This window comes from Colius striatus, chromosome 9 (assembly GCF_028858725.1).
Source record: "Colius striatus isolate bColStr4 chromosome 9, bColStr4.1.hap1, whole genome shotgun sequence".
NCBI lineage: Eukaryota > Metazoa > Chordata > Aves > Coliiformes > Coliidae > Colius > Colius striatus.
In genome coordinates, this window is record NC_084767.1 from 32,603,538 (window position 1) to 32,618,571 (window position 15,034).

The 15,034-nt window shown below is 40.1% G+C and overlaps 1 protein-coding gene across 1 annotated transcript in view; it reads right to left on the reverse strand.

The window, feature by feature from the left end:
* The window catches only part of PGAP1 (post-GPI attachment to proteins inositol deacylase 1), a 41,125-nt gene extending 27,088 nt beyond the window's left edge, over positions 1–14,037 (reverse strand). The window contains exons 1-7 of the mRNA XM_062002098.1: positions 13,797–14,037; positions 8,448–8,601; positions 4,318–4,493; positions 3,552–3,723; positions 1,932–2,092; positions 336–388; positions 93–159 (exon numbers count right to left, since the gene is read on the reverse strand). Of these exons, the coding sequence (XP_061858082.1) occupies positions 93–159; positions 336–388; positions 1,932–2,092; positions 3,552–3,723; positions 4,318–4,493; positions 8,448–8,601; positions 13,797–13,988 (975 nt within the window). The 5' untranslated portion in view covers positions 13,989–14,037. The remainder of the gene's footprint in view (positions 1–92; positions 160–335; positions 389–1,931; positions 2,093–3,551; positions 3,724–4,317; positions 4,494–8,447; positions 8,602–13,796) is intronic.
* Between the last annotated feature and the right edge of the window lie 997 nt (positions 14,038–15,034).

The window sequence follows — 15,034 nt, forward strand, 5'->3', positions numbered from 1 at the left end:
CATAATAGGGGGATATTTGTCCTGATTGAGCATCTTCCTGATGGAAGAAGAAAGCGCAATGGGGAAATATACAGGAGATCAAACATACAAACCTGTCTTGTGTTCTCATCTATGAGATCAAAAAGAGCTCTAATGATAGCCAGGACCAATTCTTTGCACCTAGAAGACAGAATAATAAAAATTAAATCTAGAAAGGAAATATCCAGCGGAATAAAAGCAGTCAGAAGAGACAGCATCGTAATATTATGCTGAAGATAAATTACTGTATAATATGATAACAGTAGAGAACAGAGGGATGTACAGTCAGTCAATTAATCTTTGTTCCATTAGCTTACCACACTATGGAGAGATGGTCTGTTGAGGCCCAAGCTCTAGGCACAGCGGAGCTCTGTTTGGGGAAGGAGAAAAATAAAGATTTTGTTAGTATCCAACATGTTAAAATTCTAAGCAAGTCTTTCCCTTCCTTAAACATATTTGCAATTACTAAAAAGAAACAATGTTTGCGTTAAGAGTTGCAGGGACTGGGTGACAACACAATGCATTCTTCAGTCCCTGTAAACAGTCCCTGTAAGCAGGACTTGTAAAATAAAATGACCAAGTTATCTATAGCAGAGACTAATGGTTAAAGGGCAAATAATAATAATGGTGTGGAGGACGCTTACAAAAAATTACTTCAAATCTTGCTTTTATGACTTATTCTACTCTTTTAGTAAGTGATCTTGGCACACAAGAATATAAGTATGCCAATGAAGAACTTCCTGAAGAAAAAGAAGCATCAGAACACCACGCAGAAAGAACTGGGCAGTTTGAGGTTGTTCCTTTGTAGAAATGTACTGCATGCATTGCTTTTCATGCACTAATAATATCAAAACCACCTCCCATAAATGGAGCTCACCACTTCGCTGTACAAATTGATTCAAGTAATCTATGAACTACTACATTACAGTTGGAATGTAAACAAACAAAACAAATAACAAAACAACCCTGAGAACAAAATAACGACCCCAAAATCCACAAACTGAAAACACACAAGAGCGAGCTAGTGCTACTACAGATGAGATCTCATGCAAAATTCTGGTCACCAACGCTCAAAAGAAAGTACAGCAGATGCAGAGAATAGTTACTAGGCCAAAGGGAATGCAGAGTTAATCTTAGCCTAGTGGAATGAGAGCTGAGACTACTTATAGATTGCTTTCTGTACAACAGACAGGGAGGTAAACACCAAGGGAATGACAACTATTTCAGGTAATGTTTCAAGCCAATGTCAGGGCAAATGCATTTAAAAACTGGTTTGTGTAGTAAATGGAAATCACTATTCTTCTCCCTACTGGGGAGCATTTATCATCTTCTTCCATGTAAGGAACAGGTTGATGGTGGGGGAATGGGAACCCGAACCTAACTACTTTACGATGTCTATTGATTAATTTGGAAGAAGAAAGATCCCTGCAAAAAAAGAAAACTGGACCTGATGATCCAGTACATTCTTTCTATTCCTAATTTCTTTGAAAAAAATAGTAAATATAAGAAGAAAACTCCAAGCTAGAGCTCTCTTTTTATAATCAAACAAGTAGTTTACTTCCATACTGCACATCTGTCAGTCTCTACACATACAGCGGATGCAAAAATGCAGGAAAATAAAACCCGAGTTCTGGAACTGAAAATGTGCAAGAAGGTGATGAGAAGAAACAGCTACAAGTGATAGATGACTCAAATCAACCCCAACCCATACTCTTCCAGTGGGCACTCATTTACACTGCACCAACTATTTAAGATTATAACTGTATAGTATCTACTTTGTATTTTGACATGTAGTAATTTCATATGTAGTTATGCTATGCTGCACATAGATATTCCGATTAGATACTGATACATGCATTACGTAAAAAGCTAACACAACTCCATGCAAAAAAAAAAGTAGTTTGCTTTTTTACCACAACAGATAAGGCACTGTCATGTTGACTCAATCTTGGTAGAAAAGCCAGTCCTGAACGAACTTGGTAATCTCTGAATCCTCCCGCCACAGAAAAGGTAGTTAAATTTCTTAAATCTTGGGCCTTTAGAATCCAATGATTGTTTACAGCTGTATAAAAATCTATAAAATATATTAAAATCAATCTCAATTTCTCTGTAAGATATAAAAAAAAGCCATAGAAACATTTTAGTACAAGTTTCTGTAAGTCCTCTTAGAGGCATTCAAACTCTGATTATTACCTGTAATTCACATAAGGAAAGAAAATTGTTTTAACCCCAAGAAGGCAGTAGTTGGGACAAGACAGACATACTTACATTTTCTGTATCAGCTGAGCACATATACTGTTAAAAACTTCCTAACCATAGATTTATTTGAAGGACAGTCACAGTCCAAAAACAGTCAGCAAGGAAGAAGCACTGTATTGCAATCAATTGTAGGAGGAAGAATTAAGAACAATAAATCAAATTTAGCAGCTAAAGATAATCCATTCCTCTCGGGTGCCACAGAGAATAATGAAAATAAATCTTGGTTCCTTGTCCTTCACTAATTCCCTCAATGTCTGCATATAGCAGCACAATTAGCACCCAGCACATATTTAACCAGTGTAATTTATCAAATCTAGCTTTTCACAAAGTGTACAGTACATGCATAATGATTATATTTTTTATGCCATAGTTATTTAGGTGAGCAGAAAACATGACCTATATTTGTGTAAATATATTATATAAAATAGAATTATATCTGTGTTTGTTATTCTCACATCTCCAAGCTTTGGGCATGATCAACATGAAATTCAACAACTTCTATAGAAATAACGACACTTAGGCAATTAATTTTAGAAAGAAAGCCATTACAGAGGTCAAGTTTTAAAAAAAGAAAAAGAAAGAAAAGAGGTCACACTTTGCAGAGCTTACAAATTCAGTAACATTCTCTGCAACTCACTAAAATTTCAAATTAGTAAGAGCTCCAGGCCGGCACAGAAGCTCAAATCCACATAAAGTATTTTGTGTGACACTTTCTCTTAATATCCTACTGCTTTCAATCAACCACCTGAATAACAAAGGAATGGATTAACTGCAGTAAACAAAACAGTACATTCTGCTGATTTGTAAGAATCCCACCTATTAATGCTTGAGGGGATCAATAAAAAAAGAATTGATCATAGAATCACAGAATGGTAGGGGTTGGAAGGGACCTCTAGAGATCATCTAGTCCAACCCCCCTGCAGGTCCACCTAGATCAGGTGACACAGGAACACGTCCGGGTGGGTTTTGAAGACCTTCAAGGAAGGAGACTCCACACCCTCCCTGGGCTGCCTGTGCCAGGGCTCCCTCACTCTCACAGTAAAATAGTTTTTCCCTATGTTTAAATGGAAGTTTTTGTGTTCCAGCTTCATCCCATTATCCCTTGTCCTGTTGCTAGATACAATAGAAAAAAGGGATGTCCCAACCTCCTGAGATCCAGATACTTGTAAATATTGAGATCCTCCCTCAGTCTCCTCTTCTCTAGACTGAACAGCCCTAGTGCCCACTTCTCCTCATAAGGAAGATGATGTAATTGGATAACCTGCAATACTTACCAGTGAGATATTTGTCTAAAGGCATTACAGGTGCAACATGAGGTGTGGCTTGGGTAATGAGGAGGTTTATAAGTTCAGGCTTAAAATTCTTCAGAGTCAGCAACGCTCTTGCAATAAGACCACCCATGGAATGACCTACTATTGCAACACTAGTTGGTGGAAATTCTTGATCCTTAAGCAAAGAGTAAACACATCAGATTTGACATTGAACTACGGTCATCAGTAGCAGAGTTTTCCCCCAGAATTAACTCATGTCTCCTCTCAAGAATAATATTAAATAGTATCAACTTGTCAAGTTTACAAAATGAATATAAATTTAGCTGCTATCTCAAAAAATGTGTTTAATGTGAGGTTTCCAGTTCAACAGGAAATCTTACATAGTCTGTATAAGCACAAGAAAGCTAAGCTTTTTTTAATTTCTGAGACTCTTAAGGACAGGGGATATCAGAGACATTTCCAATAGAAAACTAGGTGCAAGGTGATGCTATATTAACATTTTAACCCTCTAGAAAAAATTTACGTCTCTACTACAAAAAACACAATACAGAACCTAACCAAAGCTCTGGGATTGTCACAAGTGTTAAAAAAAAAATCTATTAAGGAAGGAGCAGCAGTTCTCTACCGCAGAGTTATCACATTCTATTATCTCCACACATTATAAAGTCTCCCTCCCTTATTCATTATTCTTTGGTTTTGAAGCAGAAAAGGCACCCCAGATTTCCATTCCCAAATACATGTACATTATTCAGCATATGTCACTACTTACCTTGTACAACTTCAGAATTGCTTTTATGCATTCATGAACAAACTTGGTCTGTCTTTGCAGACTACCACCATACAATGCGACCAACTCCTCGTTAAAGTTGACACTGAAGAAATTAAAATGATACTTGAAGTCAACATCTTCTGCTTTTCTAAGTGCAATGGAGCCAAGAGAACGTACTAGGAAAAGAAATGACAAATTAAAACAGGCTAATAGTCACTGCTTAGCATCATCATTAGTAGGCAAACACATGAATATATAAATATTTGTTTCCTAATAGATATCTTAAATCCATTCTTCATCTTAAGACATTTATAAGCGAAAAAAGGATGAAAAGGACAACCAAAAGTAAATAGTCTTCTTCCTAATATGCAATCATACTTGTTTTACACAGATTTCAAGATGTAAATAATTAGAGCAAAAGCACCAGCCATTTGCTACCGCAACCAAATTGTTAAATGAGAAAAGAAATAATTATCTCCTCTTTTTATAAGAATCAATCTGATAAAAAAAAAAGTAAACACGTTGCAAGAAGAGCTTATACAAGAATGTGGAAAACAACAAACCTGATTAGATGAAAGGAAAGTTTGGGATGAATTAAAGAGCTGCATGGTATGCCTATGGCAGTTAATCATGCAATCCATCTTACCGCTGACTACAGAGGTATTTTACGTCTAAAACAAATGTGTACAAGATCAAGGATTTTGTTCTTCTACCTGAGGGCTGCTTTTCTCGTCAGATTTGCACCTTTTTACTGCCACCAGGGCAAGAAGGCAAAACAACCATTCTTGACTTCAACTCCAGAGGCATTGCTGATGCAAGGCTTTCCTAAAATTCCTCAGAAGACCATCAACTCAAGGGAGGTTCTGCTCCCCCTCTCCTCTGCCCTAGTGAGGCCTTATCTGGAGTCCTATGTCCAGCTCTGGGCTTCCCAGCTCAAGACAGACAGGGAACTTCTGGAGGTAGTCCAGCACAGGGCCACCAAGATGATCAGAGGACTGAAGCATCTTCCTTATCAGGAAAGGTTGCAGGAACTGGGGCAGTGTAGTCTAGAGAAGAGGAGACTGAGGGGGATCTCATTAATATTTAGAAATATCTAAATGGTAGGTGACACAAGGTTGAGACATCCCATTTGTCTACGCTATCTAGCAACAGGACACAAAGTAATGGAAAGAAGTTGGAATACAAAAAGTTCCATTTAAACATAAGGAAAATTACTTTACTGTGAGGGTGAGGGAGCTCTGGCACAGGCAGCCCAGGGAGGGTGTGGAGTCTCCTTCTCCAGAGGTGTTAAAAATCTGCCTGGATGTGTTCCTGTGTGATCTGATCTAGGTGGACTTGGGGTTGGACTAGATGATCTCTAAAGGTTCCTTCCAATCCCTACCATTCTATGATTCTGTTTCTATGAACTCTAGAACAACATTCCAAAACACCAATGAGATCTGTATGGGAGACTAGAAAACCACACCTTAAAAGTCACTTTTCCACCTAAAACCTTGAGGGAGAAAACATTCTGTTTACAAGGTCTTGTTCCTGAGCTGCCTTCTCTGTCTAACCAGGGCTGCTATTTAATACATCGTTCTGTGTGCAGAATTGTTCCCGAGTTTCCATGGAGATACATGAGTCCAGAACATTAATGGCTGCAAATAAAAACGCATTGTAGGGAAAGAATAACATAGAAGAGAAAGTCCCAAAAGCAAATATATAAAATAACAAATGATTGCCAGAAAAGTCTGCCCAAACCCAGCACACAGAAGCAAGGTTTTAGAGTGGAACAGTTTCAGACATCTACAGCCTGCAGAATTTTCCTTCTCAGAAACATTTGCTATAGAAATGAATATATCAGACTTCAGAAAAGCTCATGAAATGAGAAAGTAATGCTTATAACATACATGTTCCAATACCCAAACAGCTATTATCAGAGTGATGGAAATTACAAAGCTAATTTGCAGTCAATCATTTCACTAATTCTATTTAAAGCTAATAAGCAGTAAGAACATCTTTAAGATTACTTGAGAAGACCTACAAAGTATTTAAAACATCAAGTGTCTTATCACAACTTTCTATCTTGAAGGTCATGGTAAAAGGAACAAGGATACTGCTAAAGATCACAGGGAAGCATATGACAGATTCCTAAACAGAAATCAGGATCTCAATCTCAGGTTCATCCTCAACATTTAGTCTGGACCTTTTACTCGAAGTCTGAATTGCACACATTTTAAAAGGTTCAATTTAGTGTACATGGAAGATGATGAACTAAAATGTTTCAGAAGTGCCTGTGAAGCATCAAAGAGGTTGTAGTGAGACAGGTGTCAGTCTCTCCTACCAAATAAGCGACAGAACAAGAGGAAATGACCTCAAGTTGTACCAGGAGAGGATTAGATTGGATATTTGGAAAGACAGTTTCACTGAAAGGGTCAAGAATTGGAACAGGCTCCTCAGGGAAGTGGTCAAGTCACCATCCCTAGAAGCATTTCAAAGACATGAAGATGAGGTACTGAGGGACGTGGTCTAGTGGTAGGCTTGGCAGTGTGAGGTTAGTGGTTGGGCTTGATCACCCTAAAGGTCCTTTCCAACCTAAATGATTCTACAAAAAATAGTAAGCACAGCAAAGGCAGCATTAGCACCTCTGTCTTCATTGCTCAGCAAATATGAATATATTTTAAACAAGTATGAAAATAATGATAGCAACAGCTTTTCTGCTCAGCCAGAATGAAAGTGTGTTCTCACAATAAATTCTGAACAAAATATGATTTTTCATAAATTCCATAGTAAACCGAAACCTATTGTGAGCCACGAAATAAGGAAAAATAGTTTATTTTAACAAAGACTTTGAAAACTGCATATATGACTTATTGCCTATCTCCCTAAATCAATTTCTCAAAGAATAAATATTTAAAAGTTTATTGATTCTAGGTTGCACATGATATCCACAGCATGTAGCACTTCTACTCACGCAGTTTAAAGGGGTTTTTTTGGGATACGTCCTTTTATTTCCTAACATGTATTGAAAGTACTATTTTATTTCCTGCATAATGATGTACTCCTGTGAATTAATGTAGTCTGTAAAAACACAGATTTGCAATACTCTATACACAATTACAAAAGTCCATATGGCATCTCTCATAATCATTAAGTTTGTAATTTGCTTTGGATGCTATTGTGCCTACAGGCTTCTGTATGGGTTTTCTGAAAGTACGAGTTGGTAAAATATTTTACTTGTTATAAACTAAGTGAGTATGTTCTCAAAGAAAATAACTTTGCAAAGGTTCTCTGAAATCACATAATTTAATCATCAAGTTTGGTGCAGATATAAAGAAAAAATACCACAGTAAGACAACAGGGTTTAGACTGTGGTTGTTTTCCCCATATAATACATGTCAATTTTGTTAACATTATTAAGAACGTTACTAACGTTTCAAAGCACATTTTAGAGAACAAAAATAACGGTCTGACTAACCCAGTCAGAATGGAATACAGGATACTTAAATAAACAAATACAATATGTCATCAAACTACTAACTTCAATACCCATAATGAAAAATAAAAATGCTTTAACATTATTAACTCTTTTCATTTGGAGCCTGGAATTTAAGGGAATAACCTGGAAAAGAAAAGCAGGCTACATGTAAAGTATAAAGGTGATGCTACGGAAAAAACACCACTACATAAAGAAATAGGAAATAATAAAGCTACAAGAAAAGATGCTGCCTATTTCTATAGAGTGCAATTACTTCACATCACAGACAGTAGCTTCTTCAGTTTCTTCTAATCAAATTCAGGTCTTGTTTCATTTGGCATAACTGCATTAACCTTGCTCAAATCAAAACCAACTAGATGTTCTCAATCAAATTACATCAAGGGTGTGGTGCTGCCATAGCAAAGCTAAACTGTACTGTTTCTGGCTTTCAAAAGACAAAGTCTCACTCCAGAAAAATATTACAGCTCAACTGTTCAATTGATTTCAAACAAACATAATGTATTTTGACTGCTTGAAACTAAACACAGACTAGCAAGGGTATCCATATCATAATACGATCAATCATTATGACTCAATGTTATTTCAAACAAAAAACTCCTTGTCGATAACTAGTGCATAAATGAGAGCTCTTTGTAACATAGCTAATGCTTACCTTGTTTGTAACTGCCAGCATTCCCAGGAAGAAAGAGAACTGGAATTCCTGTCAATAGGAGATTTTTGTTTTCTTCAGCGTAGTTCCCTTCCCCATAGAGATAGAGCTCATACACTGGGTATCGTCTGGCTGTTTTTCTGGGTAATTTTATTTTCTGTTGCAAAATAAACCAAATATCTTGCTTATACTGTTGCAAACAAGAAAATACAGTGGCTTTCCAGCCATTTAGATGATCTGGCTTTTATGTATTGGTTTTTTTACAGTATAAAGAATATAGAATAAAAACCTGAGTTTTGCTTTAAAGACAACAGTAAAAAACAAAGCATCGAGTATTTTGTTTAAGTATTAGTGTGTATAACGAGTGGCTCCAGTTACTTGAAACCCCTATTAACTGACTTTGAAACAAACTGCAAATAAATGCACGTATGCATCTTTTGAAGTTGCATAAGCCAAGAACCTGATAGCCTTCTATGAGGGTATAACTGGCTGGCTAGATGAGGGGAGAGCAGCAGATATCATCTGCCTTTACTTCAGCAAAGCTTTTGACACTGTCTCCCATAACATCCTCATCAGAAAGCTCAGGCACTGTGGGTTGGAGGTTCATCGAGAACTGGCTGAATGACAGAACCCAGAAGGTGGTGATCAATGGCACAGGATCGAGTTGGAGGCCTGTGGCCAGTGGAGTTCCACAGGGACTGGTTCTGGGGCCAGTCTTGTTCAACATCTTCATCAATGACCTGGATGAGGGGACAGAGTGTACTCTCAGCAAGTTCACTGATGACAACAAACTGGGAGGACTGGCTGATTCCCCAGAAGGCTGTACTGCTATTCAGCTGCATCTCAACTGGCTTGAGAGTTGGGCAGAGAGGAACCTCATGAGGTTCAACAAGGACAAGTGCAGAGGCCTGCACCTGGAGAGGAACAACTCCATGCATGAGTACAGGCTTGGGAATGATCTGCTGGAGATCAGCTCTGCAGAGAGAGACCTGGGAGTCCTGATTGATAATAAACTAAACATGAGTCAGCAATGTGCCCTTGTGGCCAAAAAGGCCAATGGCATTCTGGGATGCATCAAGAAGAGTGTGGCCAGTAGGTTGAGGGAGGTTCTCCTCTCCTTCTACTCTGCCCTGGTGAGGCCTCATCTGGAGTCCTGTGTCCAGTTCTGGGCTCCTCAGCTCAAGAGGGACAGGGAACTTCTGGAGAGAGTCTAGCACAGGGCCACCAAGATGATCAGGGAACTGGAACGTCTCTATGAGTAAAGGCTGTGGGAACTGGGGCTGTTTAGTCTAGAGAAGAGGAGACTGATGGGGGATCTCATTAACATTTAGAAGTACTTAAAAAGTACTTTTCTGTTGTCTCCAGTGACAGAACAAGGGTTACCAGACATAAGCTGGAACATAAAATTTCCACTTAAACATCAGAAAAAAACTTTTTTACTGTTAAGGGTGAGGGAGCCCTGGCACACGCTGCCCAGGGAGGGTGTGGAGTCTCTGTCTCTGGTAGTTTTCAAAACTCTCCAGGACGCATTCCTGTGTGACCTGATCTCGGTTGACCTATTTCTGCAGGGGGATTAGACTAGGTGATCTCTAGAGGTCCCTACAAACCCTTACCATTCTATGAGTCTATGTTTCTATGAAATCTAGCCTCATACTGCAACCAGGAAAACAAACAAACAAACAAGACATGTCAAAACCCAATCACTTCTACCAAGACCTGGAAAATTGAGCCAGGAACTGAGGCACACGAGTGATAGAAACTATAATGCATCTGAAGGGTTCTGGAATCCTTTACAATCCAAGGTCACTCAGCATCAGATGCCAATGCCACATGTCCAGCACAGAGTTACAAAGTTCACTGCTGGACGACAACTAATTACATCAGACTAAATTACAGATGCAGCATGAATTGTCCTAGATGATTTTTACAGAGGTGTAACCTGCAATGGGAATTTAAACAATAGTAGTAACCACCTCAATGTCACTTGGTTTTGTAAGAACTGCAGAGTCAATTTATACAGTTGTCATCTTAAAGAAGGTCTTATTTCTTCCAATAAAACAAAGAAACAAACAATCAACTACCTAATCTATCACAATGTATTCAGAGGATTACTGATTCCCAGAGAAAATAACTAAATCTCTCTGATCTGAGGGCTAGGTGGTGATTAAGTCTTAGACCAGTAATTTACGACTCTTAGAGCCATATGACACTGCTTTGAAACAAATAAGCAGAGGGCAAGAAAGCATTTAATTAATTCCTTTATGGAAGTTGGTTTATAATCTTGAGTTTCCAAGATAGGGATTTTAAAAATTTCTACAAATGTTAATACACTTGTCCTAGCATTTGATTACTTATGACAATTCATAGATAAAAAAGGTAATTAAAAAATATACGTTTATTAAGGTGTGATTTATATTTTAAGGAATCACTTTATTTTAAAGACTAAGGTCAAAACTAAACTCAGTTTTGCATTAAAAATCCTCACTAAAGCCTCTCAATTACTTTATCGAAATAGATGCATTTCTATTTCTGATATTTCAGTTGTTTATCTCAACTGCTTCTACAGTAAAGGCGATTTAGCTTTAATTCCCTGACCACACACACACTCTTTTCCTTCCTCTGTTGAAAGCTGAGGGAGAAGGAAATTGTTTGCCATATTGCTTATTTGCAACCTCTCCTTATGACATACAGATATATTGTATTTTATAATATATTATTTTTAAATTACACATATTAGAGAAAGAGCACATATAATTTCTTCACTGTGAACAAAAAAGATTAAGCTTTGTTCAAGGCTCATGTCTTCAGATCACTATTTCAATGTACTTTCCCTTTTGTCCATTATTTCACCTTTCCAACTTCACTAACCAACTGTCCCTTTCTCATTCCTTTATACTGCTCCTTTTTCAAAGGCTTTCAAAATTCTGGGGAAAAAAAAATCTACCAGTTTCCATTACTAAACTAGGAACGGCATCAAGATTTGTTGGTATGCGTTCCTGATAGATCAAATCAACTGCTCCTCCATAGTATCTTCCCATCTTTTCGGAAGGTCTTACAGAACATAAAATTGACGAGCTGCCCTTCTTTGGGTCAACGTCAAAAGCAAAAAACTTACACTATCTATGAAAATTGTACTACCAAAATATCAGGTGTTTTCAGTAAATCACAGTGTTCAAATATTATGACAAAATGGCAATGTGTAACTCCAAAGGGAAACAGACACCTGTGTTCCACGGTAGTGAATTTCAATTTTGAATTCCCAAGACATTGGTTAAAGTCAACATAGACTTAATTTTTCACAGTAGTTCTCAAAGAAGGTAGGTGGGCTTATATGAAAAAGTCTTCATTACGAACTTCCAAATCTCTTACCAAGCTTAGCTTGTTAACATGAACAGGACACAGTTATGTTAAATTCTGCAGTTCTACAACCATGTAAAAAAAAGATGGGTAAGCAGAAAAGCGATTCCATTACTATTATCTTGACTTTAAGCTAGCCCACACTGGCAGACACAAAAGAAACTAAACCCCTTACGTTTAATTGCTCAGATAGTTATTTGTTTTGTAACGTAATACTCAATCCAGAAGGCAGGACAGGTACATTTCACTTGAAATTCCTACCTTCTGGTTTCCAACCCACACCAGCATTACAACACATTAAAAATTAAACAAGTAAGCTGTCCCATGACAAGGAGATATTTGCAAAGTACAAAACCTCAGCAAACTCAGAGAAATTTATATTTTTTCCCCCTACAAAAGTACTGTTTTCTACACAGTAAAAGTGATTATTTAGCGAATAGAAACTCAGAGAGGCAATACAGCTAGCTGTGACTGGCATCTCGTTCATGAAACTACTACTTACCCTTAAGCCCTGAATCTCTCACCAGCACATTTACCTGAAGATGCTTAGAATTTAAGCCCTGACAGAATGAGTAAATTCAAAAGATGTGTGATGGTAGATGAGAATTTCAGGCAACCATCAAAAACATCACACTGTTTCTCTTTTGTAAGCTAACACAACTATTTCAAGGTCAGCAAATTAAAGTTAATAGATAAAAAAATTAACTTCCTCTGCTTCATTATCAATTTAGGTACTAACGTTTTGCCTTAAGATCTTTACTACACAAGACAGTTTGCAATCTACTTCAGAACAGAATATTATTGAGAACATTTCTCCTTTTTTCCAATATAAATTATATCCTAGATATTGCTATATGAATCTAGATACATCCTAGATATTGCTAAATGAAATGAAGAGCCATCAAATTTAACTTTGAGAGGCTTTTAATAGGACAGCAAATCCTGTATTAAGAACTACTATTAAAAAGAGCATTGTTTTCTAAAAATTGCATGCAGTATTAGTAGCAAAGCCTACGTATACTCCCATATGTACATCCTCCCACTATTAAGGCATAATACCATGTCCAGAAAACAACAGCTCCCTCAGCAGTTGTCTCTCTCACACAGATCCAATGTTTTCCAATAGGTTTCCAAAGGGCTTTGTTAGCAAAGCAAAGGACTTCAGATAGATTTCCAAGTTCTCCCATACACTGTGGGATGTGCCACCTGCAAAGTGCTCACTGAGACTTGGTACTACTGTTCACTAGCTTGAGAAATACACTTGTGTTCGAAATTCAATTACTCACTTTTTTGACAGGTTAGTTGCCTCACACTCTGTAAAGTCACAAAAGAGACCAAGAAGTACAAGACCTCACCTCCTAAGCACTAACAGTGCTATCAGAGGACCAGGCTCAGCCTCTTCCTTTGCAAAAGCTTGGGGGGACTTTTGATAGGTGTTACCAGGACTACAAACGACTACATTTATAGATTAGAAAATCGGAACTTTTAAAATTTTCTTTTGTACAGGTGTCAATGCAAAACACCTCGTTACTTTTACAGGTGGATGGCTTTTCCCTTTCTCTAGCTATCCAAGGTGTACTGATACATGATGCAGCCTCTTAAAAGGCACCGCAAAAGCCTTTTGCCCCATACACTGACTCCTCAAAGAGGTCAAAACTATTTTTGCCTCCTTTCTGCAGAGGCCACCCCAGTAAGCTGGCTAAGCCATAACTTGCGGGAGCAGTCAGGAGCCGCCTGTGCTGTGGTGCTCCGCGGCTAAGCGCACTCAGGGCTGTCTTCCTTTCCCGGTATCAGGTAAGCAGAGGTGAGCCGCGGGAGGGCAGCCTGGGGAGGGTAGCCCCGCGTGGGCTGCGCCTCAAGCTCTCGGCCGCGGCGCTGCGGCCGCCGCCGCCCCAAGGGCCGCCGCCGCCGCACCCCGCCCAGCGGCGCGCCCCGCGACCGGCGGGCTCCCACCTGTTACGCGCTCCCTCAGTGCCTCCCGCTGCCCGCACTCACCAGGTACTCGGGGTACTCGTACATGTAGGTCATGCTGCACCGGTTCTCCTCGTAGAGGAACAGAACGTCCCGCACTCCCAGCAGTACCAGGGCTGCCAGAGCCGCATAGAAGAGGGCTGCCAAAGCAGGCAGCCCGCGGCCTGCCCGCCCCATCACGCCCCGCCACGCCGAGAAGCGCAGCAGAGCCCTCATTCCCCCGCGACCTCTGCTCTCCGCGCACACAAGCACAACACGGCGGGGCGGGGAGCGCCGCCGCCCGAGAGGCGGGGCGGGCGGGCGCCACAACCTGGCCGCTGCCGGCAGCGGGAGGCCGGCCGCCATCTTGGGGAGGTCCGGCGCTTGGCTGGCCGCCGCTTCGCCAGGCGGAGAAGGGCCCGTGCGCCGTGTCGCGGGCGTGAGAGCCATTATGGAACCTTACCTATGGCTCAGGAACCTTACCTATGGGCTTCCCCCGGCCGTCGCTTGCGCGGAGAAGGCATGTCCGCCATGATAGGGAGGTCAAGTCATCGCGCTGCTGCCGCGCTGCGCCTGCTTAGCGGCTTGCCGCCCCACTCAGCAGGTGGCAGAACTCAGGCGGCGCCAGAGCATCGGCGTGTGTGGACTCCCACCGTGTCCCCCGGGTGTCGGGTGCGGGGCGCAGTACCGAGGGGAGCCGGGCTAGAGTGTCACCCGGCAGTCGGCGGGGCCGCGCCGCAGGAGGACGGGCCGCCTTGCCCATCCCCTTCCCTAACATAAACTTGCAACCCCCACAGGTTGGGTGCTTTGCAGGTTCCTGCGTGCGGTTTAGTCAAAACATCTGTAAGATTCAAGTGCTCAACACGTAAAATATGTTGTTAATGATGGTTGGGGGTGTTTTGATTCTGGGTTGCGTTTGGGATGGGAGGGAAAGAGTTGGGGGTTTTGTGGAGTTTATTTGCTTGCTTTAACTTTTAACAACTTGGACACCGTCCAGTGGATTTTAGTTTGTGAGGCTGCTGCCCCACCGTGATGCACAACACACCCATGGTGGCTGGTGTTGGTTATCAGTGCAAATGTAACAGGAAAATGTTTAATAACTGGCCAAAAAAAAAGTCACTGTTGTGTTTTGGAGCTTATTTCCCCAATCTATTGAGGAAGCAGAACTGACACCACCTTACTAAGACAAAGAATAGTTACACATGAGGGAAGTACAAAGTTAAAATACAAGTTGCCTCTTGATCTTCACTGTTAAATCCATAAGCCTTTGCCCCTCCTTCAAA